The sequence below is a fragment of the Pituophis catenifer genome, unplaced genomic scaffold (assembly GCF_029215685.1).
Source record: "Pituophis catenifer annectens isolate HBS135680 unplaced genomic scaffold, rPitCat1.0.hap2 SCAF_3, whole genome shotgun sequence".
Lineage (NCBI taxonomy): Eukaryota > Metazoa > Chordata > Lepidosauria > Squamata > Colubridae > Pituophis > Pituophis catenifer.
The window spans coordinates 38,479,943-38,502,957 of record NW_027256883.1 but is presented as its reverse complement, the minus strand read 5'-3'; the positions used below and the strand labels follow the sequence as shown (position 1 = coordinate 38,502,957).

The following is a 23,015-nucleotide window of genomic DNA, read 5'->3' as shown; positions in this document are numbered from 1 at the left end:
CGTGGCTTATTGTGTGGGCGTGGCTTGGAGGCCATGTGACTGGGTGGGCGTGGCTACCTGGTCATGTGACCCGGTGGCCATGGCTATGTGTATAGGGACTACTCAGAGGGCTGAAAAGTCATTTCTGACAGGTCCTCACACTTTTGACTGGTCCTCACACTTATGACCATCCTCACATTTATGCCCGTGCAACATTCTTAACAACCATGTCACTCATTTCACAACTGCTTCTCTTCAACATGGTGACAAGATAGGGCAAAAATGTAAAATGTGAGGACAGTCGTAAGTTCGAGGACTGGTCAAAAGTGTGAGGACCAGTCAAAAATAACTTTTTCAGCCCTCTGAGTAGTCCATATGCACAAAAGGACTAACCAGAGGGCTGAAAAAAGTCATTTCTGACAGGTCCTCGCACTTTTGACTGGTCCTCACACTTATGACCATCCTCACATTTATGCCCGTGCAGCATTCTTAACAACCATGTCACTCATTTCACAACTGCTTCTCTTCAACATGGTGACAAGATAGGGCAAAAATGTAAAATGTGAGGACAGTCGTAAGTTCGAGGACTGGTCAAAAGTGTGAGGACCAGTCAAAAATAACTTTTTCAGCCCTCTGAGTAGTCCATATGCACAAAAGGACTAACCAGAGGGCTGAAAAAAGTCATTTCTGACAGGTCCTCGCACTTTTGACTGGTCCTCACACTTATGACCATCCTCACATTTATGCCCGTGCAGCATTCTTAACAACCATGTCACTCATTTCACAACTGCTTCTCTTCAACATGGTGACAAGATAGGGCAAAAATGTAAAATGTGAGGACAGTCGTAAGTTCGAGGACTGGTCAAAAGTGTGAGGACCAGTCAAAAATAACTTTTTCAGCCCTCTGAGTAGTCCATATGCACAAAAGGACTAACCAGAGAGCTGAAAAAAGTCATTTCTGACAGGTCCTCGCACTTTTGACTGGTCCTCACACTTATGACCATCCTCACATTTATGCCCGTGCAGCAATCTTAACAACCATGTCACTCATTTCACAACTGCTTCTCTTCAACATGGTGACAAGATAGGGCAAAAATGTAAAATGTGAAGACAGTCGTAAGTTCGAGGACTGGTCAAAAGTGTGAGGACCAGTCAAAAATAACTTTTTCAGCCCTCTGAGTAGTCCATATGCACAAAAGGACTAACCAGAGAGCTGAAAAAAGTCATTTCTGACAGGTCCTCGCACTTTTGACTGGTCCTCACACTTATGACCATCCTCACATTTATGCCCATGCAGCATTCTTAACAACCATGTCACTCATTTCACAACTGCTTCTCTTCACCATGATGACAAGATAGGGCAAAAATGTAAAATGTGAGGACAGTCATAAGTTCGAGGACTGGTCAAAAGTGTGAGGACCAGTCGAAAATAACTTTTTCAGCCCTCTGAGTAGTCCATATGCATTAAAGGATTACAGCAATAGAGAGGGATGAAGGAATGGAAATTAGAGTAGGAGTGAGGGTAAGAGAGGGAGGAAGAGAGGAGGAGAAGGAGAAAGAAAGAGGAAGTAGGGAGGAGAAAAAGAGGGTGGGGGGAAGAGAAAGTAAGAAGGAAAGAAAAGAGAGAGGTGGTAGGTTTGAGGAGAAAGATTGCTGTACAATAAAAAAGATGAAAGGGAAGAAAGCCAACCCCAAGCAAATATAAAGATATTAAGATAAAGAAGAATTGTTAAACTTTAAAGAATAAAAGAGAACAAATATGAATAAATAGCAATAATTAGAAACACACATACAAACATACAATGTATTTTCTTTGAACAGAATATTTGGCTGGTTCACAAATTTAAACAGCGTTTAGTCATTTCAATTAAATTTACAATTTCTATATTTCCTTTTTGCCATATTTATTCCTCATCTATTTTTTAAAAAAACCAATATTACCCTTCATCCTCATCTCTAATCTTAATCAAATTCAATTTTTCCCTTCTATTCTATATTATACCCCTTCCCATTGTCATCTATTTTTATATCCATCCTCACATTGGTTAATTATGTAATTATGTAATACAGTTGTTTAATACAAATTCAACATTTTAATATAAATCAATTAGTTATAAAACTATCTTTTTTGTATATTAATCAATATGAACATGAATATTCCAATTATTTCCATGCAATCCAATTTCTTACAAATCAATTAATTATATTTACCAATAATAATAAACCAAATAATTTCTCCCATATATTCCTCCGAACCACAACTTAACCATTTCTGCTTTCAACACAATATACAATTAATAGTATCTCAATTATTACAATTCCCTAGTTAAATACAGCTTTTTTTCCTTTGTGTTTTAAAATCTTGAACTCTCCTCCTAAATTCCCATTGTTTGCAGTTTTTCACCTACCTTTTTTGGGGAGGAAAAATAAAAATAAAAATAAATCTCTCTCTGCCTCATTTTGTCACGCTGCACCAAAGACCGTGGTTTCGTTTTCGTTTCTGAAGCTTAGCTAGGGGAAAAAAAACTGCTTTACACTGATTGCCTGTAGGGCGGCCCTTTGAAGCCCCGGGCAAGAGTTTAAACAGTTTTTTTTTCTTCTAGCCATCAGCTGGGGCTCAAGAAAAATCGGGACTTTTTTGAAACGCCGCAGGACGCGGGACAAATTGCTCAAAAGCGGGACTGTCCCGCCAAAAGCGGGACGTCTGGTCACCTTACTCTTCAAGGTAGTGTCGCTCAGGGGTGGGTTCTACTTACATTTATACCGGTTCGCAACGGGATTGTGCATGCTCGCTTTGCTCGGATGCGCGCCAAGCTTCTGCGCATGTGCAGATCGCCTATGACGACATCCAGGGCGATAGGCAGAGCCTCCCGCTGGTTTTACTACCGGTTCTTGTGAACTGGTCCGAACTGGGGACAACCTACCACTGGTGTCGCTCCTGGGGAGCAATGTGTCCTCCTATAGAAGAACGTCTTCCTATTTATTGAATTTCTGAAAGGGGAAAGTACTTAGAGAATATTTGGAAGATAATTAGGTTTCATTTTAGGATCTGCTTCTGTTAGTTGGTGACATTGTTATTTATGATACATTACTTACTCAAAGAAGTTTTTAACCCTTATTTTCTATTTTATACTGATTAAAGCCGCTTTGGGATAGAATGCAATAGGAATACAATAGTTTTAATGAGATCACGCAAACAATAAGCATCCCTCATCCTTTTAACATTTTGAATTTTTCTTTCTGTTATTATATTTTGCTTTGCCATTCTTTTTACCTCCTTTACTTCATCCTATCTTGTGTGCCTGAATCATTCTGTGTCACAGACCACTCTTCCTATTGTTTGTAATTTTGTCATACAAGTAGCATGTAAAGCCATACCCAAGCCAACTACTCAGATGTCAATACAAAGGACAGGTATAAGTGCTAATTAATATTGTTAGTCCCTCAAAAATCATTTAAAAATTCTATTTATCTTCATTGTTTATATCAAAGGCATTATTTAAAAAAAATATTCATTTTATTTAAACACATTTCTATCCTAACACAATCAAAATAAGACACTTGGAAACTTACAATTTTACATAAAATCTATGATAATAGTTCTTATTTCACAGCAGTTTCAGGCTTTGTAAGCTGTACCACTTCAGAATGCTTTAACAAGAAAACAAGTAGTCCTCAACTTACAACCACAATTGGGATTGGTTCTTGTAAAGTTATTTTGATCGTAAGTCGAGTCAGACTGGATGTTACAACAATTCTTACAGTGGTAATTATGCAAATCATTGCAGTCATTAAGTCAATCACACAGTGACTAATGCAATGAAGTCATTAAGTGAATCCAACTTCCCCAATAGGAAAGAAATTGGCAAAAAGGTAACAAATCATGATCACATGATTCATAAATGTGAGCCAGTTGCACTGTCTTCACTGAATTGTCTTCACTGTGATTCATACTATTTGTCCAGGCACCTACTACTAAAATCACAATAAAATAGCAAGCTAATATTCAGAAATAATCCTGCCTTTATACATAATTCCAGTAAATACTGCTCTTCCTCATAGTCCATCAAACAGAACCAGGCTAGCAGGAATATAATGATGGAATATCATCCAACAAGAGTTACTTATCACATGTCCTCTCGTGTGTGCATGTGCACACATGAGCGTGTAAGTCAGTTAAGACAGAATGAGGGGAGGATTTGTATGGGCATGGAGAAGGATGTTAGCCAGTGGTGGGTTCCAACCGGTGTTACCACCGGTTCTCTTCGCGCACACGCTTTGCGTGCGATTGCCGCACGCATGCTCGCTTTGCTCGCACAGGCGCCAAACTTGTGCTTCGCACAAGCGCATTAGGTTTCTGCCCAGCTGAGGTGTGGCAATCCACTCTGCCATACCTATCAGCTGGGCTAAAAAACGAGAAATAAAGGTAAGTATAACGCGGGATGGGGGGGTGGGAGGGCCCACTCCCAGTCAAAGAGAACCGGTTCGGTAACATCACATCACCACCACTACCGGCTCACCCGAACCGGCCTGAACTGGGAGCAACCCACCACTGATGTTAGCCCTGTCCAAATCTAGCATATGGAAATCCATCATACATAATTCAACATTACATGTGGCATTTAGGGAGAAAAAAGATACCCATCTTATCTTATTGAAGTAAACCAAGAAATAAGAAAACTGCATAGGGAGCCCTATATCTCAGCTTTCAGTCTCCTAGCGAAGTTTTATTATATTGATTCAGCTTTTATATCTACAGTACAATATGTATAGTTCACACAATAGCATCTAATATTTTGTTACTGTTTCATCTACCTTGTTTATATTTTTGGCACTTATATCTTAGTCCCCACAGATCCACACTCAGCTTTGGTCTTTCAGAGATGTAGATATTTCAGCGCCACATAAAATAATGACCTGCAGCTCCTTTCAGAAATTGTTTTCAGAATTAAGTCTCTCTCCAGACCTCTTTCTGCTATTTGGAAAGTTTGAAAACAGATTATTCATTCATTGGTGGAATACCTAAGTGTGAATAATTTCATTTGTGTGAATGCCTTTTGCAGACTTTCCAGACACTACAGAGTTTGGATATACAGATTAGCGTGACATGAGCACATACCTCTGCTCCTCTGTCTTCTCACTGGCTAGGTTTACACAATCCGTTAAATCTTTTTTCTATTGTCTCTATTATTTTAAAGCAGGGTGAGTAATAGATGTTTAAAAGAGTAAAATAGGAATCATACTAAATACACAAGTATTAACATGCTATGTTACTTTTGCAAGTATTAACACATCCTGCTATTCTCTTTCAGAGTAAAGTTATGTAGAGTGCAAAATAGACTATGCCCAAGAAAAAGTTAACTTGTACGTTCTATAAAATTCTCTTTGCTGTCTCTTTTACAGGACCTCATCAATTCTATTCAACACAACTTTCTTACTCTTTCTCTTGTTCCTGACCATTTGGAAGAAACATGGGTATTGTGCAAATGATAATTATGTAACTTGTATTAGGTGCACCATAACACAAATGACATATACTATAGGATAACATTTTGTTATGATGTCTTCATACATGTAATATCCACTTTTCCCCATATCTCAATGCAGACAATCATAGTCTGCCACAATTTACCTCATATATTTGTTTTGCAATTCAGTCTTCACTGATTCCCTCTCTATGAAAATCTGAGTATTTCTTCCATACCTTTCAGTCCCTCACTTTGTCCCTATTAATTAATTAGACATGTATTTTACCTTGTTTCATGTTTTACTTCATCCTCTTTGAATTCTACTTAGCAAAAAAAAAAAAAAAATAGCCATAAACACATAAAATGAGTACATATAAATGGGGACAGTAGGACAGGGATGGTAGGCACACTGGTGCACTTATGCATGCCCCCTTCAGGAGCTCTTAAAAAACATGAAAGGTCCACGGTAGACAGTTTAAGGTAAAAGGTATGGGGGTTAGAGAGACTAACAACAGGATCAGGTAGAGTGTTCCAGACACTTACTACTCTATTGCAGAAGTCATATTTCCTACAATCAAGATTAGAGCGAATTACATTGAGTTTGAATCTATTGATAGCCCTTGTGTTATTGCGGTTGAAATTAAAGTACTCATTTACAGGTAGGACGTTTTGGTAAATAATCTTATGAACTAAGCTTAGGTCAGAACATAGATGGCACAGTTCAAGGCTATTCGAGGCCTAAAATTTCAAGCCTGGTGCAGTTTTTTTTCGAGCAGAGGATTTGAGTACTCTTCTAAGTAAAATATCTCTGGACCCTCTCTAATGTATTGGTGTCTGAAATACAGTGAGGGTTCCAGGCAGGTGAGCAGTATTCAAGTATAGGTCTGACAAAAGTTTTTGATGGCGTAGTTTGAAGTACAGCATTATGAGAGAGAAAACTTCATAAAATAAGATTGACAACTCTTAATGCCTTTTTTGCAATGATGTTACAGTGAGCTCTGGAGCTTAGATCTTTTGCAATGAGTACTCCTAGGTACTTATTTATTTATTTTATTTTATTTTTGAATTTGTATACCGCCCTTCTCCCTGAGGACTCAGGGCGGTGAACAGCCAGATAAAAACATCAAATACAAATATTAAAACACATTTAAAAATATATATAGATTTGGCCCCATTAATTAAAACGATAAGCAAAACAGAACAATAAAAAACCCTTAAAAAGAAATTAAGCCAGCCCGGCTTGTTGAAAAAAGAAAGTTTTAAGGGCACGGCGGAAGGCACTGAGGTCATGGATTCTCCTTATCTCAGGGGGCAACTGATTCCAGAGGGTAGGTGCCCCCACAGAGAAGGCCCTCCCCCTGGGGGTCATTGTTTGGCTGATGGCACCCCGAGGAGGCCCTCTCTGTGGGAGCGCACGGGTCGGTGGGAGGTCGTCGGTGGCAGTAGGCGGTCTCGAAGATAGCTAGGCCCTATGCCATGGAGCGCTTTAAAGGTGATAACCAACACCTTGAAGCGCACCCGGAAGACCACCGGGAGCCAGTGCAGTTCACGCAGGAGCGGTGTTACATGGGAGTGCCACGCTTCTCCCGTCACTACCCGCGCTGCTGCGTTCTGGACCAGTTGGAGCCTCCGGGTGCTCCTCAAGGGGAGCCCCATGTAGAGAGCATTGCAGTAATCAAGGCGAGAGGTTACGAGGGCATGAGTGACTGTGCACAAGGAATCCCGATCAAGAAAGGGCCGCAACTGGTGGATCAGGCGAACCTGATAAAAGGTCCCCCTGGTTACAGCCGTCAGATGTTCCTCCAAGGACAGCTGCGTATCCAGGAGGACTCCCAGATTGCGAGCCCTCTCTGTGGGGGCCAAAGACTCGCCCCCAATAGTCAGTGATGGAGTCAACTGACCATATCGGGATGCCGGGAACCACAGCCACTCAGTCTTGGAAGGGTTGAGCTTGAGCCTGTTCCTCCCCATCCAGATCCGTATAGCCTCCAGGCACTGGGACATCACTTCAAGGGCATCGTTGGGGTGGCCTGGGGTGGAGATGTACAGCTGAGTATCATCAGCGTACTGATGGTATCTCACCCCAAAGCCACGGATGATCTCGCCCAGCGGCTTCACATAAATGTTGAACAGGAGGGGCGAGAGGACCGACCCCTGAGGCACTCCACATATAAGAGGCCTCGAGGTCGACCTCTGCCCCCCTGCCAACATGAACTGCGACTGGTCGGAGAGAAAGGAGGAGAACCACCGTAACACTGTGCCCCCCCATCCCCAACTCTTCCAACCGGTGCAGCATGATACCATGGTCGATGGTATCAAAAGCCGCTGAGAGATCTAACAGGACCAGAACAGAGGAGCAACCCCTGTCCCGAGCCCTCCAGAGATCATCAACCAACGCTACCAATGCCGTTTCCGTGCTGTGCCCAGGCCTGAAACCAGACTGGAACGGATCCAGATAGGATGTTTCCTCCAGGAATTGCGGGAACTGTCGCGCGACCACACTCTCAACAACCTTCGCCAGGAAGCGAAGGTTGGAGACAGGACGGTAGTTGGCCAATATTGCCGGATCCAGGGACGGCTTCTTGAGGAGAGGCCTCACCACCGCCTCTTTCAAGGCCACGGGGAAGTAACCCTCACTCAACGAAGTGTTGATAACACCCTGGAGCCAGCCTCGTGTAACCTCCCGGGAGGCCAGTACCAACCAGGAGGGACACGGGTCCAGTAAACATGTGGCCGCACTAAGTCTCCCCAAAATCCTGTCCACATCATCGGGAGTCACAGCATCAAACTCCTCCCAGATAACATTCTCAAGACTATTCCTCGTCACCCTGCCCTGATCTACCCAGTCAGAGTCCAAGTCCCCCGGATCTGAGCGATTTTGTCATGCAGGTATTGTCCAAAATCCTCCGCCCTGCCTTCCAAGGGATCCTCCCGCGTTCCCAGGTGGAGCAGGGAGCGGGTTACCCTGAACAGGGCAGCCGGACGATTCCCTGATGACGCAATAGAGGTGGAAAAGTAATTGAACTTTGCCGTCTTTATCGCCACTAGGTAGGTCTTAATATGCGACCTTACCAGTGTTCGGTCAGATTCAGCGCGACTGGCCCTCCAACCGCTCTCTAGGCGTCTTTTCCGGCGTTTCATCTCCCTCAGCTCCTCGGTGAACCAAGGAGCCGCGAGGGATCGACATGGGTCAGAGGCCGCAAAGGCACGACTCGATCCAAGGCCCCACCAGCCGCCCGGTCCCAGGCAGCTACTAGGTCCTCGGCCGAGTCGTGTGCCAGATCATCAGGAATTGGCCCAAGCTCCGTCTGGAACCTATCAGGATCCATCAGGCGCCTGGGGCGGACCCATCTAATTGGGTCCGCCTCCCTGCGGCGGGGTGTAGCGGTACGAAGGTCCAGACGAAGGAGTGAATGATCTGACCATGACAAGGGTTCCATATCTATATCCCCTATAACAAGATCACTCAACCACTGGCCAGAGACAAAAATCAAGTCTAGAGTGTGTCCCCCCCCCCCATGAGTGGGGCCATGAACTAACTGGGTCAGGTCCATGGCCGTCATGGAAGCCATGAACTCCCGAGCCATCCCAGACATTTCACCAACGGATGGCAAGTTGAAATCACCCATGACCATAAGCCTGGGTGTATCAACTGCCACCGCGGCTATCACGTCAAGTAGCTCAGGCAGGGCTGCTGCCACGCGGCAGGGAGCCAGGTACGCAAGCAGCAAGCCCATCTGAACCCCATGACCCCATCTCACGAAGAGGGACTCACATCCGACAATCTGAGGCACAGTGGTCTCCCTCGAACCAAGACCTTCTTTAATAATAACCGCCACCCCCCCCGCCCCTCCCCTGGGCTCTCGGTTGATGGTATGCTCTGAAACCTGGTGGGCACATCTCGACCAGAGGGACACCTCCCTCCGGTCCCAACCAGGTCTCCATAATACCTGCCAGGTCCGCTCCCCCCTCCTGGATAAGATCGTGAATGAGGGGGGCCTTATTTACCACAGACCTAGCGTTGCACAGCATCAACCGCAGGCCCAGGTCCTTAGTATCTAAGCCACCTAGTATCCGAGGGGAGCCTTGGGGGCCGGGGCGCGCAATTGCTCTCAGACAGACTTGACAGAGTTAGGGTTAGGGTCAACTTTTAGATCGTTTCTGGTCAGCAAATATTTGATGTTCTTACGTGCAGGACTGAGCATTTGTTAGCAGAGATTTGGAGTTGCCAATTGTTTGACCATTCAGATACATTTTGTAATAGAGTTGTCTGTGGTGTTGAATAGTTTAACATCATCGGCAAAGAGGACACAGCTGCTCATAATTTGATCACAAAGGTCATTTATATAAAACAGAAAGAGTGTTGGACCTAGAACGCTGCCTTGGGGAACACCGCTGTTAACAGGTGCAGGATTTGATAGGGCGCTGCCTAATTTGACCACTTGTTGCCTGTTTGACAGGAATGCCTTGGTAGTACAGTAGTCTAAAGCACTCTGTTATTAAGACCAGCTGCCTGCAATTACTGCAGGTTCAAATCTCACCAAGCTCAAGGTTGACTCAGCCTTCCATCCTTTCTAAGGTAGGTAAATTGAGGACCCAGTTGTGGGGGCAATTAGCTGACTTTGTATAAAGATACAAAAGGATGAAGGCTATTGCTTAGCACATTGTAAGCCGCCCTGAGTCTCCGGAGAAGGGCGGCATATAAATCAAATTAAAAAAAAATGCAGCTATCCAATAATGCAGGAATCCATAAATGCAATAAGATTTTAGTTTTAGAATAAGTTTGTTGTGTACTACTGAATCAAAGGCTTTACAGAAGTCTATGTAAATTGTGTCTATTGCTTTTCCCTGGTCAAGTTGAGAGGTGCAAATATTTTTGCAGTGTATGACTTGCAGATTACATGACAATTTTTTCCTGAAACCAAATTGTTTATTAGAGAGTAGGTTATTTGACACTAAGTGGAGAGTGATGGATTGGTTTATGATGGATTCCATGGCTTTACACGTGACGCAGCAAAGAGAGATTGGTCTATAATTCTCAACAAGGCCGGGGTCACCTTTTTTGAAGATAGGTATGACTGTTGCTAATGACCATATGTCAGGCAAGGAGCTCATTCTAAAAAGATACTTCATAGATGGTGCTTAGAGGTTCAGCTATGGCTTACTTCAACTTACTTTTATGTTTCTCCTAACATTCCCAACTCTCACTTTCACATAATAAAGTGGGGAAAAACATTTTACATATCCTTTTTTGCTCCTTTTGACAAACAGTCATTCCTTGCAGCCAGTACTGTACAACCACCATCATTATTTTCATATTTTAGAATGTCTCAATTTTTCCATTTGTAGTGATTGGTTTACCAAAGTACACAACTTCATTAATTTGTTCCAGCTTTTTGCCATGTATATATGTGTAATTTACAATTGTTCATTCAATTTTACTCGTTAAGCACAATTATCTTGATCTTTAAACTTTAATTTTCAGTTCCATATTCCTTGTTTCATTGTACAATCTATTCAACATTCTCTGCAAATCATTTGTATTCTCATCCATAGCAGGGTATCATCTGCATTAAGAATACATCAACATATCTTCAACCTCACAGGCAATCCTTATATATTTATCCATAAAGTTGATAAACAACCAAGGTGTCAAAACCCTGTAGTAACAAATCATACCGGAGGCCTGATTAGTTAGATTTATTACAAAACAAGCTAAGGTGACACCACAAGAATTGCAACCAGTACATCTTCTTTCAAGCATGACTTTATAGTTATGTCACTGTCCGTTCCAGACCATGGAATCAGCTCAGCAGGAAGGCTAAAACTTTTATTGAGATTGGCTATAATAACAGTTCTTAAAAGTCTGAATGTGCTGAATCTCCTCCCATCTATTCATCCAACACTGGAAGAGGGGATAGGAGGGGATAAAAATAGAAAGCCACCTATGGCTGCCATGCACCATATTTACACAATTTATTAGACCTTTTATTAGTTAGACAATGTATTCTCACACAAAGGAACATTGCACATGTCCCTTACTCCCTATTCCACGTGATAACATTCAACAAACATTTCCTTCATTCTTCCACATACTTTATTTCTATCACATACTGTTCATGCTGCATTCAAGACATTTTTCCATTTCATCTTCATGCAGAATATTCCAAAATTCAGACCTATGCAGTTTATCATGTGTTTCCTCTAAATCAAGAAACTTCATTAATTTCTCACATTTTTTTCTATTATTCATTCTCCATGGACAAATGTACTATTATGAGAAAGGACATTTGAAGAGGCAATTTTTGTTCTGAAAAACAAAAATTTTCTTTGGTGCCTTCAAGTTAGCTTTTTAGTCCTGAGGACTTCCTGCACTAACTCCGCAATTTTATTGGCAAGGTTTTTCAAAAGTGGATTGCCACTGTCTCTTTCCTAGACCTGAGAGTGAGTGACTTGCTCAAGATGATCTTGGTGGCTTTCGGCCTAAAGCATGGCTAGAATTCAGTCTCCTGGTTTCTTTTATATATATATATATATATATATATATATATATATATATATATATATATATATATATATATATATAATTTTTTTAAAATATTTTATTGTAACACAATATGACAAACATATAACATACAACATATAAATATTCAGTCTCCTGGTTTCTAGCCTGCTACCTTAACCACTACAGCACTAGGAAAAGAGATGAGTCTTTAGAACACAAGTAACACATTTTGTTTTCCCAAAAGACCACAATTTCCAGATTGCACTGAACATTACTAAAAATAATCCTAGATTTTGAATGGTTCAGAGGAATGGTTCTAGGAGTAATTTCTTTTCAATATACAAGAAAGTATTTAAATTCAAAATGACACTGATATTGAATTTACTAATTTTTCATTTTTTATTTTAATTTGATTTATATGCCGCCCTTCTCCGGAGACTCAGGGCGGCTTACAATGAGTTAAGCAATAGCCGTCATACTTTTGTATATTTTATACAAAGTCAGCTTATTGCCCCCACAAACTGGGTCCTCATTTCACCTACCTTAGAAAGGATGGAAGGCTGAGTCAACCTTGAGCCTTGGAGAGATTCGAACCAGCAGTAATTGCAGGCAGCTGTGTTAATAACAGGGTGCTTAGACCACTGTACCAGCAAGGCTCTTATTTTTGAGTTATGATCCTTGAGAAGATACAGGTTTGGTGGCTGAATGGGTATATTGCTCTAAACCACAATGAAGTTTGTTTGGTTTAATTTAGAATTAAAAGTTACTAGAGAAAATTGCCAGTGAAAATGCCATTATAAAATCTTGCAGAACTCATGAGTAATTCATTTCTCACATTTATTCATATGCCCCAGACTTACCATTATTAACCAGAAGAAAGTTTGATTTACATAATGATAAAGAAACTCTGTTTAGAAGTAAAAAATGTGATCATCAATATAAATAATCCAAGATTTTTTAAAGTCAGAACTGTCTCTTTTTGATCTTGCATGTATTTAGGGAAAGAGGAAGTGAGGGAAATTAAAAAGAATGTTTCTTTTAATCTTTACCATTTTATCTTACTGAGTTAATCACATGTGACAATGATTCCAGCCTATTTCAGAACCTGTTAAGAATTCTGTCCAACTGAAATACATTGTTTCAACTACTGCAGGAGGCAGGTATGTATTAGAGAGACACCAACTTCCTTCGTGTCAAAATGAACTTTCAGCTGTATATATGTATATAGAAGTGTGTTCTTGTAGAGAGAATTGTGATCTTGGAGCCCTAAACCATTTCTCCTCTTGACTTTAAGATTTTTTTTAAAAAAATATAGATATTTGGAGTACACTTCAACTATAACAGTAGTTCACCAAAAAGAGAATGGTTGTCCCATACAGAATCCAATAATCCTGATGCAGAAGTAGCAGTTCAAATAGTCTTTATATATATATACCATAGGCTTTACAATCTAAACGTAGACATTTAATTCCCACAGTCATATTCTCAAATTGGCCTAAAAGTGACAGTAAGCTCTTTGAAGAGGATGACAATGTCCTTTTCAATTATAACTGCTGATGTGACCACAGAGAATGTTGAGTCTTAAGCCTGAGGACAAAATAGGCTAAGATACCAGGAGAGGAATTCTGGACTAGTATATGCCCTCTGCTGTTCATCTTAGAAACAACGGCCATTGTAATTTTTCAGGTTAGATACAGCAAAATAAATAAATAAATCCATAGCCAATAGAAGGATGGCAAGCTACATTTAATGACTGGAAGGATAAACCAGCACTTGACACTAAATATCAAGGATGGATTAAAAAAGCAAAAATACAAGAGGCTAGGAGACTTCAGAACCTCCCTCTAACACACCTCACAGAAGAAACCAATGTGGTGGTGCTTTTTCACGTAGGCTGTGTTCCTTTGTCATACTAAGCCATAATGTACCGTGTTTCCCTGAAAATAAGACTCTGTCTTATATTTTTTTTGAATCCTGAAATAAGCACTTGGCCTTATTGCCATGCGCTCAAAAGTCCGATTGGGCTTATTATCAGAGGATGTCTCATTGGGGGAAACAGGGTAGTTGCATAGTTTGTTATATAAACCAGTCCATCCTTTAATTTATTACTATTTATTAGATTTATACCCCACTTTTCATTTAAGACCTGAAAACAGTAAACAGCAGTCCTTCTTATTTTTGCCCAACCTGAGAAGCAATTGGGCTGAGAGTGACTGATCTGGAGGCACAAGCAAGCTTCCATGGCTAAGAATGGACTTGAACCTCAGTCTCTCTGCTTCTAGTCCCACACTTGCACCATTCCACTGGCTCCACCAGATTAACTAGTGAATTTAGATACCACTACCTTCATTTCCACTTTTTACCCCCACTGTCCAGTTGACATTCAGACTTCTTTGGGTAGCCACTTTTATGGGATGATGCAGACATAATAAATATGAGTAACTGTCTTATAATAAATCAAGCTGTCAGCTCTCCAGGATTTCAGAGATGAGATATTATATGCGTGATTAAATATGTGATCTTTTGTACTCATCATATCTCTTCACCAAAAAGCTACAGCCCCACTAATTGGAAAAAGCATTAAGTCAATTAAAAATGGCTATTTCCCTGCTACCACCAAAACTGTGTTCCCATTCTGTAGGAGGCATCCAGTGACTGAATTGTTAATGTTACGTAACTTGGCTGTTTTCATCATGTTCATGGGGAAAACAAGAGATTTGGAATTTCCCCTTTAGCCTCAGGCAAGTCAATTTCTCTGAACAAATTCTATGGCTTGTTCATACTGTTGGATGACTACCCTATGTATTTCACCATCCTCCTCATCTCCACCGCAGCAACTCTTGGGAAATCCTAAAACACTCTATGCTTCAAAAAGTTCAAGTTCTGCCCATTGTGTTAATGCACAATGTCCTTTTGTTTGCAGAAGCTGGTTTTACACACACACACACACAAAATACTTTTCAAGAGAATAGAAAAGAAGTTTATGCTCAAGGTATTTGTTAATGCATCTACCAGGAAACGGTACATAGAACAATTTTAGATTTTTCTTGGTAAAAAGTTTGATGCAAAAAATGTTCCTAAAAAAAGTTTAGGAAAGTTTGGTAACTTTTAAACTTTTAGGTGTTCATTTTTTAGGGAAATTTTTCTACAAAATAAAAAAACATGGAAAATTTGTTTTATATTGCATTTTCCCCTGACTTATGTGCTGAGCAAGGAGAATCTCTAATAGACAAGAAATGGTAGTAATTTTTCTCCCGCAGCAAGAGAATGCAAACTCTTCACTGTACTAATAATGTACCATAGAGGTTAAGATACCACAGTATCTCAATTTTCCTTTTGATTTTTGCAGTATGTTTTTATAGCCCCTATCCCACTAGGTCCAACCCAGAGAATACTTTCCCCTGTCTTCCCTTCCATTCTCTTTTCTCACATCCAGAAGCAATGTCAGAATTTGGAATTCTATATAAAAAACATGCATGTAATGAGATGATTTATTTTCTAAAGTTCGTACATCACTTTCAGAATCACTGAGATCCCATAGAGCATGTAATAATGAGTAATATATTTGAATATAACTGTTTTTACTAGCTTTTAGAAAAATTCATTTTCCAGACAATAATTTTAAATAACAGCCACTAATAGGAGACGTGCTAATGTCTCTGGCTCTCTAACGACATGATAACCTGAATTTTCAGCTAAAACGAGGCATCTTCTAGAATAGGATGATGGGATGGGATGGGATGGGATGGGATGGGATGGGATGGGATTAGGCTAGGCTAGGCTAGGCTAGGATAGGATAGGATAGGATAGGATAGGATAGGATAGGATAGGATGACAGAGACACAGAGAGAAAGAGAGAAATGGAAGGGAGGAAGCCCTTTTGTTATTATTATGAATTAAGAAAACTTAGATCATATAAGAACCCAAGGAGAAAAGCATCTTCTAAAATGCCTCTCTTTGCTAATACTTGTTAGCAAATATTGTTGCTAACACAACAATATTTAACAACAGATATTTGGGGCTTTGTTCTACAATAGTGATTAATAAATGGGTACCATCTCAAGGAAATCCATTCTTCAAGCCCCTTCTTTGGAGAAATTTTGGGCGTACAATTTTTCCCCAAACCAGTTTTAGCAAAAATCAAACATGAAACTCCTTGTTATGCAGCAGAATCAGGTAAGTAAAGACTACAAGAGGAACTCTGTCATGGCAAATTCAGAAGTACACAGCATGCAACTGAGAAGAATAATCCTATTAACTGGGTGTCTGCTTTACAAAGAAAAAGGACCCCAAAAAACAGAAGAGCAAAGATTTTTGTATAGATAAAAATTGAGGGCTACAAGGTGGGAAATTCTAGGGATCTGATTTACTGGTCAATTTGGAGGAAGGTAGGCAGATCCTCAGCCCTATATATAACAAATATAGACTCTGTTTGTGTGTGTGTGTGTGTGTGTGTGTGTGTGTGTGTGTGTGTGTGTGTGTGAGAGAGAGAGAGAGAGAGTGGTGGGTTGTCCCCGGTTCGGACCGGTTCTATAGAACCGGTAGTAAAACTGGCAGGAGGCTCCACCCATTGACCCTGATGTCATCAGAAGCGATCTGCGCATGTGATCCCGTTGCGAACCGGTAGTAAAGGTAAGTAGAACCCACTCCTAGTGTGTGTGTGTGTGTGTGCATGCACAGATCGCTTCTGATGACATCAGGGTCAGTAGGCGGAGTCTCCTGCCGGTTTTACTACCGGTTCTATAGAACCGGTCCGAACCGGGGGCAACCCACCACTGGTGTACACACACACACACACACACACACACATGCACACACACACAGTCCTTGCTTAACAACCATTCATTCAGTCACCATTTGAACTTAATATTAATGTTGATTTTACAAGGAAATGGCTTATTGTATCTTGCCCAAAAGAATAAAACAATTTTGTGTTGATCCCAATTATTTCAGCAAGAAGTCATCTTCAGTCTAGCTGCTCACCAAAGAAGAAGTAAATTAAACATACAGCTGGGATTTTAAAAGCCAATCAAAAAGAAAGGGAGAAATGAATAAATTTGCCCTTTAATCATTTGTAGATATATAAGCCTCTAAAAACAAATTGATGATGGGTTCATATGAATATTAGAGAGGTCATTAAATACATGAACAAAGGATTCACATTTCTAGTGAGCTGAGGTCATAACTAAAAATATCCTTTAAAAATCCTAAAAATATAATCACTTTGAAAATTATACCAACAAAAGGACATATTCACAACATGAATAGAATAGAATTACGGTAGTTCTATTTGTTTTTGCATATAAAAAATCATAATTCAAAAAAATAAAGAGAATATTCTCCTAAGAAGCTACAGTGACACCTACCTATCTTGTACACTTAACTATTTTTTTTTTAAAAAAAAGATGGTTACAGAACCATGAAAAACAGGCAAACTTTATTTCGAATTATATTCAGATCAGAGAAAAAGTAACAATCCCACAGACACTTTGGTCAAGGACCATCAACCTTCAAGAACCAATTGAAAGTTTCCTATGTTATCAAAGGTATTTTGAACAACTGGCAAACAGATGGAAATATGGTCTTCTCCTTGATAGTTCCTTGATTAGGGTATTATTTTCTGCTTGATTGTTTGCTTGGGGCTAATCCCTGTTTAACTGGATGTTGGTTATATGTTGGGTTGTTTTTTTCAACAGACTTGCATTTCTAATTTGCTGTTGTTTTATCTACTAATGAAGATATCCAGGAAAGGGAATGTTTTCTTTTTCCCTGGTGAATTTAATTCCTTTGAAGATATGATTTCATGGGTCTTCTCCAGTTCCTTTTTTTACTATGATGATGATGTTGTCCATATATCAAATCCTTACTTTTCATTATATGTAAAACAGTGCTGTAGTTTCTAGAAGCTGCCTTATAATCTCTGTTATGAGTCTTTCCTTAGTAATCCCATTGATGTTCCTTTGATTTCTTGGTATACTTGTCCATCAAACTGAAAATATGTAGTGAAGCAGAAGCTGATGAGGTCCATGATTCTGGGTATTTTGATCTTAGTGTATTTGGCTATGTTGGAGGTGTTATGTACTACTACTGCCATGGATTCTTTTGCTACTTCTGGATCTATGAAGTATATGGATCTATGATCTATAAAGATTGCTGTAACATCAAATCAAATTATAATTTCCTCTTCTATTTTTAAGTCTTTGATATTCTTGAGGCACTGTGATGGGGAATTTGTGCTAATTAGGCTATGCTGAAGCTGAAACAAGCTGTTTCTTCTTGTGCTTGCTGCAAGGAGGTAAACTGCTGGGAGGCAGAGGCCAAAGGGTGGGGGCCAGTGGGTGGGCGGGGCTACATTCGGTGTATAAGACACATCTAAATTTTCACCCCCTTTTAGGGGAGAAAAAGGTGCACCTTATACTCTGAAAAACACAGTATGTGAAACCCACCTCTGGGCAAAACTCACTTAACAAATGTCTCACTTAACAACAGAAATTTTGGACTCAATTGTGGTCATAAGTTGAGGAGTATTTCTGTTGGCACCTGACTGAATCCTTCTGACATGAAGCTTCCTTCAGCTGCAAGATGGAATAGATAAAATAATTGCTCCCTTTTGCAAGATAACCAAGCTTTTTTTAAAGTTAGCTCAAGATATAAACATATATACATATGTAGGTCTTTGGTTATTCAGGTTTTCTCCCGCGTAAAATTGGAAGTGTCTTGGCGACGTTTCAACGAAGTCTCATTCATCATCTTCAGGCTGGTGTTTTCGGATCCTAGAAGCACAAAGCCGAAAACACCAGCCTGAAGATGACAAATGAGACTTCGTCGAAACGTCGCCAAGACACTTCCAATTTTAAGCGGGAGAAAACCCGAATAACCAAAGACCTACATACAAACACCCGCGAAAACCTCAGAAAACATATATACATATGCATATACACATATATAATCCATAAATTTGATGACCTGCAACGTCAAAGCTATCAATATTACATGCCTAGAGAAATTGATAGGTAGGGGTGATTAAAACAATGATGGTAATTTTCTGAAATTCAGACTGTCTGGATCTGATAAAAGAACATGCTATCTATCTATCTATCTATCTATCTATCTATCTATCTATCTATCTATCTACCCACCCCTTCATTATATTTAATTATTTATTTACTTACTTACTTACTTACTTACCCACCTCCTTCATTATTTTTACAAAAAGCTCAAGGTGGGGAACATATCCATCATAACTTCCACGTCCTATTTTCCCCACAACAACCACTCTGTGAGGTGGCTTGGGCTGTGAGAGAATGATGGATCCAAGACCACCCAGCTGGCTTTCATGGCTAAAATGGGACTTGAACTTACCGCCTTTTGGGATAAATTTGAACCATTATTGAACAAGTATGTGTGTTTGTGTGTGTATTTTGAAGTATATCTAATTTTATTTATTTGTATCTCACCTTTATTATTTTTGTAAATAATTCAAGGTAGCAAATATACCTAATACTCCTTCCTTCTCCTATTTTCTCCACAACTGAGAGTGACCTGCTCACAGTCATCCAGCTCACTTTCATGCCCAAGACTGGATTAGAACTCATGGTCTATTGATTAATTTTCTGCAGAATTTTTCAGTCCCACCGACAGCTTTCAAAACAATACAATTGTCGTTTGAAGATGGAATTTCAGTCTTCTGAATCCCAAAGTTATGCCATGACACATAACTTTTGATTAGTACCAGACCTGATTCTTGTTGGATGTGTAGCAATTACAGGGTTCCCACACACAAACTTCTTCTCTCTAATGAAAGACATCAGGTACTTTCCCATTTCCAAGCAACACGCTAGGAATTATAGGCCTTCCTGGATTCAATCCAGTCCTGAGATAGATTGCCGGAAGAAATAGCTAGAACATTGAACCAATTCAACATGACTTGGTAAACATGATGCATGTAAACTAAAACAGCCAGCAGAGAGCCAAAAGAGAATCCTGTGTTTATTTAAACTAAAGTACCCTCATGTAACCAAGTCAAAAGTGAAGTGAAATTGCCCTAAACTGCCACCTAGTGAGTTCTCCAAGAAAGAGTCAGAAGGAGAAAACAGTTCAAAATATAAAACAGAACAGAAAAGAACAGAACAGAACAGAACAGAATTCTTTATTGGCCAAGTGTGATTGGACACACAAGGAATTTGTCTTTGGTGCATATGCTCTCAGTGTACATAAAAGGGAAAAAAAAGAAAAAAGAAAAATCAAGAATCATAAGATACAATACTTAGTGATAATCCTAAATTACTAATAAGCAATCAAATCATACTAGGAAACAAACAGAACAATATAAATCATAAAAATACAAGCAACATGGTTATAGTCATGAGTGGGAGGAGATAGGTAATCATATCAAAGTGAATTCTTTAATACAAAATTCACTGGTAGATTTCTGCTGCCAGAGAAGATACCTTCTAATGCCAGTTCTGTACAATGCCCAAGTCACAGCCACGGAAGTCTAGAGTCTAGAGCAGTGGTTCCCAATGTGGGACCCACACCCCACAGGGGGGAAATTTGATTTTTAATGGGGACAATTGGAACCTTGTTTAAACCAATGGCCTTTTAGCCGTCTTCCACATGAGTAGAGTTCACTTTTTGAGTAAAGTAAGAATTATATTTCACAGGGTGGGGGGAGGGGTGGCATCAGGATTTTAGAGATGCTTAGGTGGGGCATGGCCAAAAAATGGTTGGGAACCTTTTTTTGGCCATGCCAAAATCGACAGACAATCTCCAATAGAACAAAGGTTTGTCTATTCACTCTTGGTCCAAAGGTTCATGAGATAATAAGAATGTCCTGTTAAGACTACCAGAAGTGAATATCCAACTTATTTCTGTTCGCTACTTAACAAGGAGAAGGCATATTTAAGTTACATCAGAAGACAAATTGTGGTAACTGCTGGATTTATATTTTCATCGTAGCGAAGGAGCAGGGTAAACCATTAGTTGGGTCTGCACTGGACCACAAAGTAGATAAACACAATTTAGTCTAGTTAGTTATATAAACCAAGTCTAATTAATATAATTACATTTAAGGGTCAATATGTCAAGTACTGTTGTTGCGCAGCAGACTAAAGTGCTGTTAAATAGCACCAGCTGCCAGCTGCCTGCAATTACTGCGAGTTCAAATCTCACCAGGCTCAAGGTTGACTCAGCCTTCCATCTTTCGAGGTAGGTAAAATGAGGACCCGGATTGTGGGGGCAATAAGCTGACAATAAGCTAAAAAAGAACACTGCTTAGAGGGCGCTGAAAGCCCTACTAAGCAGGTATATACAAAAGTATGAAGGCTATTGTTTAACGCATTGTAAACCACCCTGAGTCTCCGGAGAAGGGAAGCATATAAATCAAACCAATAAATAAATACATACTGAAAATGAAAGAGGGGAGAGGGAGGGGGGAGAGAGAGAGAGAGTAAATGGTTAATAGTACTATATACAGGTTGCAAAAATCCAGATGACCACTAGATAGCATCAAAGAGGATAATTTTCTGTATTTCTTTACTGCCTCTACTGTAATGTAGATTTTAGTGTTACAGAACTGGTAGCCCTGGTATAAACATAGCCATTAAGTGTCTGGCTGCACAATATGTACTAGAACAATAATGTTTTTTTTTTATTTACTTTCATATGAAAACGTTTGTTGCAGGATCATTGTTGCACATTGTTGTGTTTGAACAACATAATATGTTTGCACAACACAATGAATCACAAACTAGCCAAATAAGTTTTAATCCAGGATGTTATATAAATTCAACCCACATAGTTCAGTGTACTCTGCAAATCTTAAAAACTGGGTTGAGGAAAAAGACAGTCAAATTAACAGTAAATGCACCGTACAAGCTGCACATATGTTAGTGCTTTGGACTACAATTCCCTCAATTTCTGCTCATGCTCATGCTCATTTTTATTACTGGGCACTGAAGTCTAAACCATCAGATCTAGTCTACATGCATTTTGGGTTTCAAATCAAACCATCTTTGCCCATTACTTTTTCTGTATAGAATCTGATGACAACTTGTAGAGCACGAAGCTTGCTCATTACTTTCTAACGTTCTGATTGGCCAATTTGGATTATTAATCTAATGTTTACCAGACACCCTTGGGAACAAATAAGGTTCACTCTTGAGCGGTAATTTCGTGCCAAGTTAAAAGCTTGATATTTGAATTCAATACATTTTCAATCATCTGTTTCACATGTGTGTACCTGTACAGAAGATAACTGGCTTCATTCGATTATAAATCCATATATGAATATTATCTTTATTAGGACCAATCGAGGGGTCATAAACTAGTAAACGCGTTTTTTAACTTCTCGGTAAACTGATTGCAGCACAATAATAATGAGCCGTTCTATCTATACATATCCTGTCTTCATTTATATCGGACGGCACTTTAGAAAAACTTTCTTCTTCTTCTTCCGTTTTCCCTTCGCGATTCCGTAAAAAACGTCCGCTACAAGATAGGACAAGCTCCTATATATCCCTCGAGCTGCTGCTGTACGATGTTCACTACGGAACCAAAAGTTCCCTTGCCGCTTCTGGAGGAAAGTGGGAGTCGCCTTCCCTCTCCTAGAGACGCCTTATTCTCCCGATTAGCTAAAGCCAAGAGCTACGAGACCTCAGGCGAGTCTTCCCTTACCTTTTCCTCCTGCCGAAAGCACACAACGCCCCGAAAGCCAGAGCGGTAGCGAGCGCCAGACCGTACACGCCAAAAGGCAGCCACTCCATGAGGCCCATGTTGTGGAGAGGCTCTTTCCTCTCCAGCTACCGAAAGAAGAGATCGTTCCTACGCTCGGTTAAGTTTCTGCGGGGCAGCCGCTCCTTCCCTTCGCCCTCACGGTCGCTTAATCTCTAGCGGCGTTCCGGGAAGTTTGGAGCTCGACGCCAGAAAGCCAAACTCGAATGAGCAACCTCGCTCCCGCTGGAGCTCGGGAGTCCCCGGCCCCTCCTCTTGGGATCGGCCGAAAGAGTTTACACAGGAAAAGGGAAAGGGTGAGGCCTTCTCCCCCACCTTCCCCGCCCCTTTCC

At 40.3% G+C, this 23,015-nt stretch overlaps 1 protein-coding gene across 1 annotated transcript in view; it reads right to left on the bottom strand.

Annotated features, from left to right (window-relative positions):
* CYP7B1 (cytochrome P450 family 7 subfamily B member 1) overlaps positions 1-22,724 on the bottom strand; it is a 129,801-nt gene extending 107,077 nt beyond the window's left edge. The window contains exon 1 of the mRNA XM_070942257.1: positions 22,627-22,724. Coding sequence (XP_070798358.1) covers positions 22,627-22,724 — 98 coding nt within the window. The remainder of the gene's footprint in view (positions 1-22,626) is intronic.
* Between the last annotated feature and the right edge of the window lie 291 nt (positions 22,725-23,015).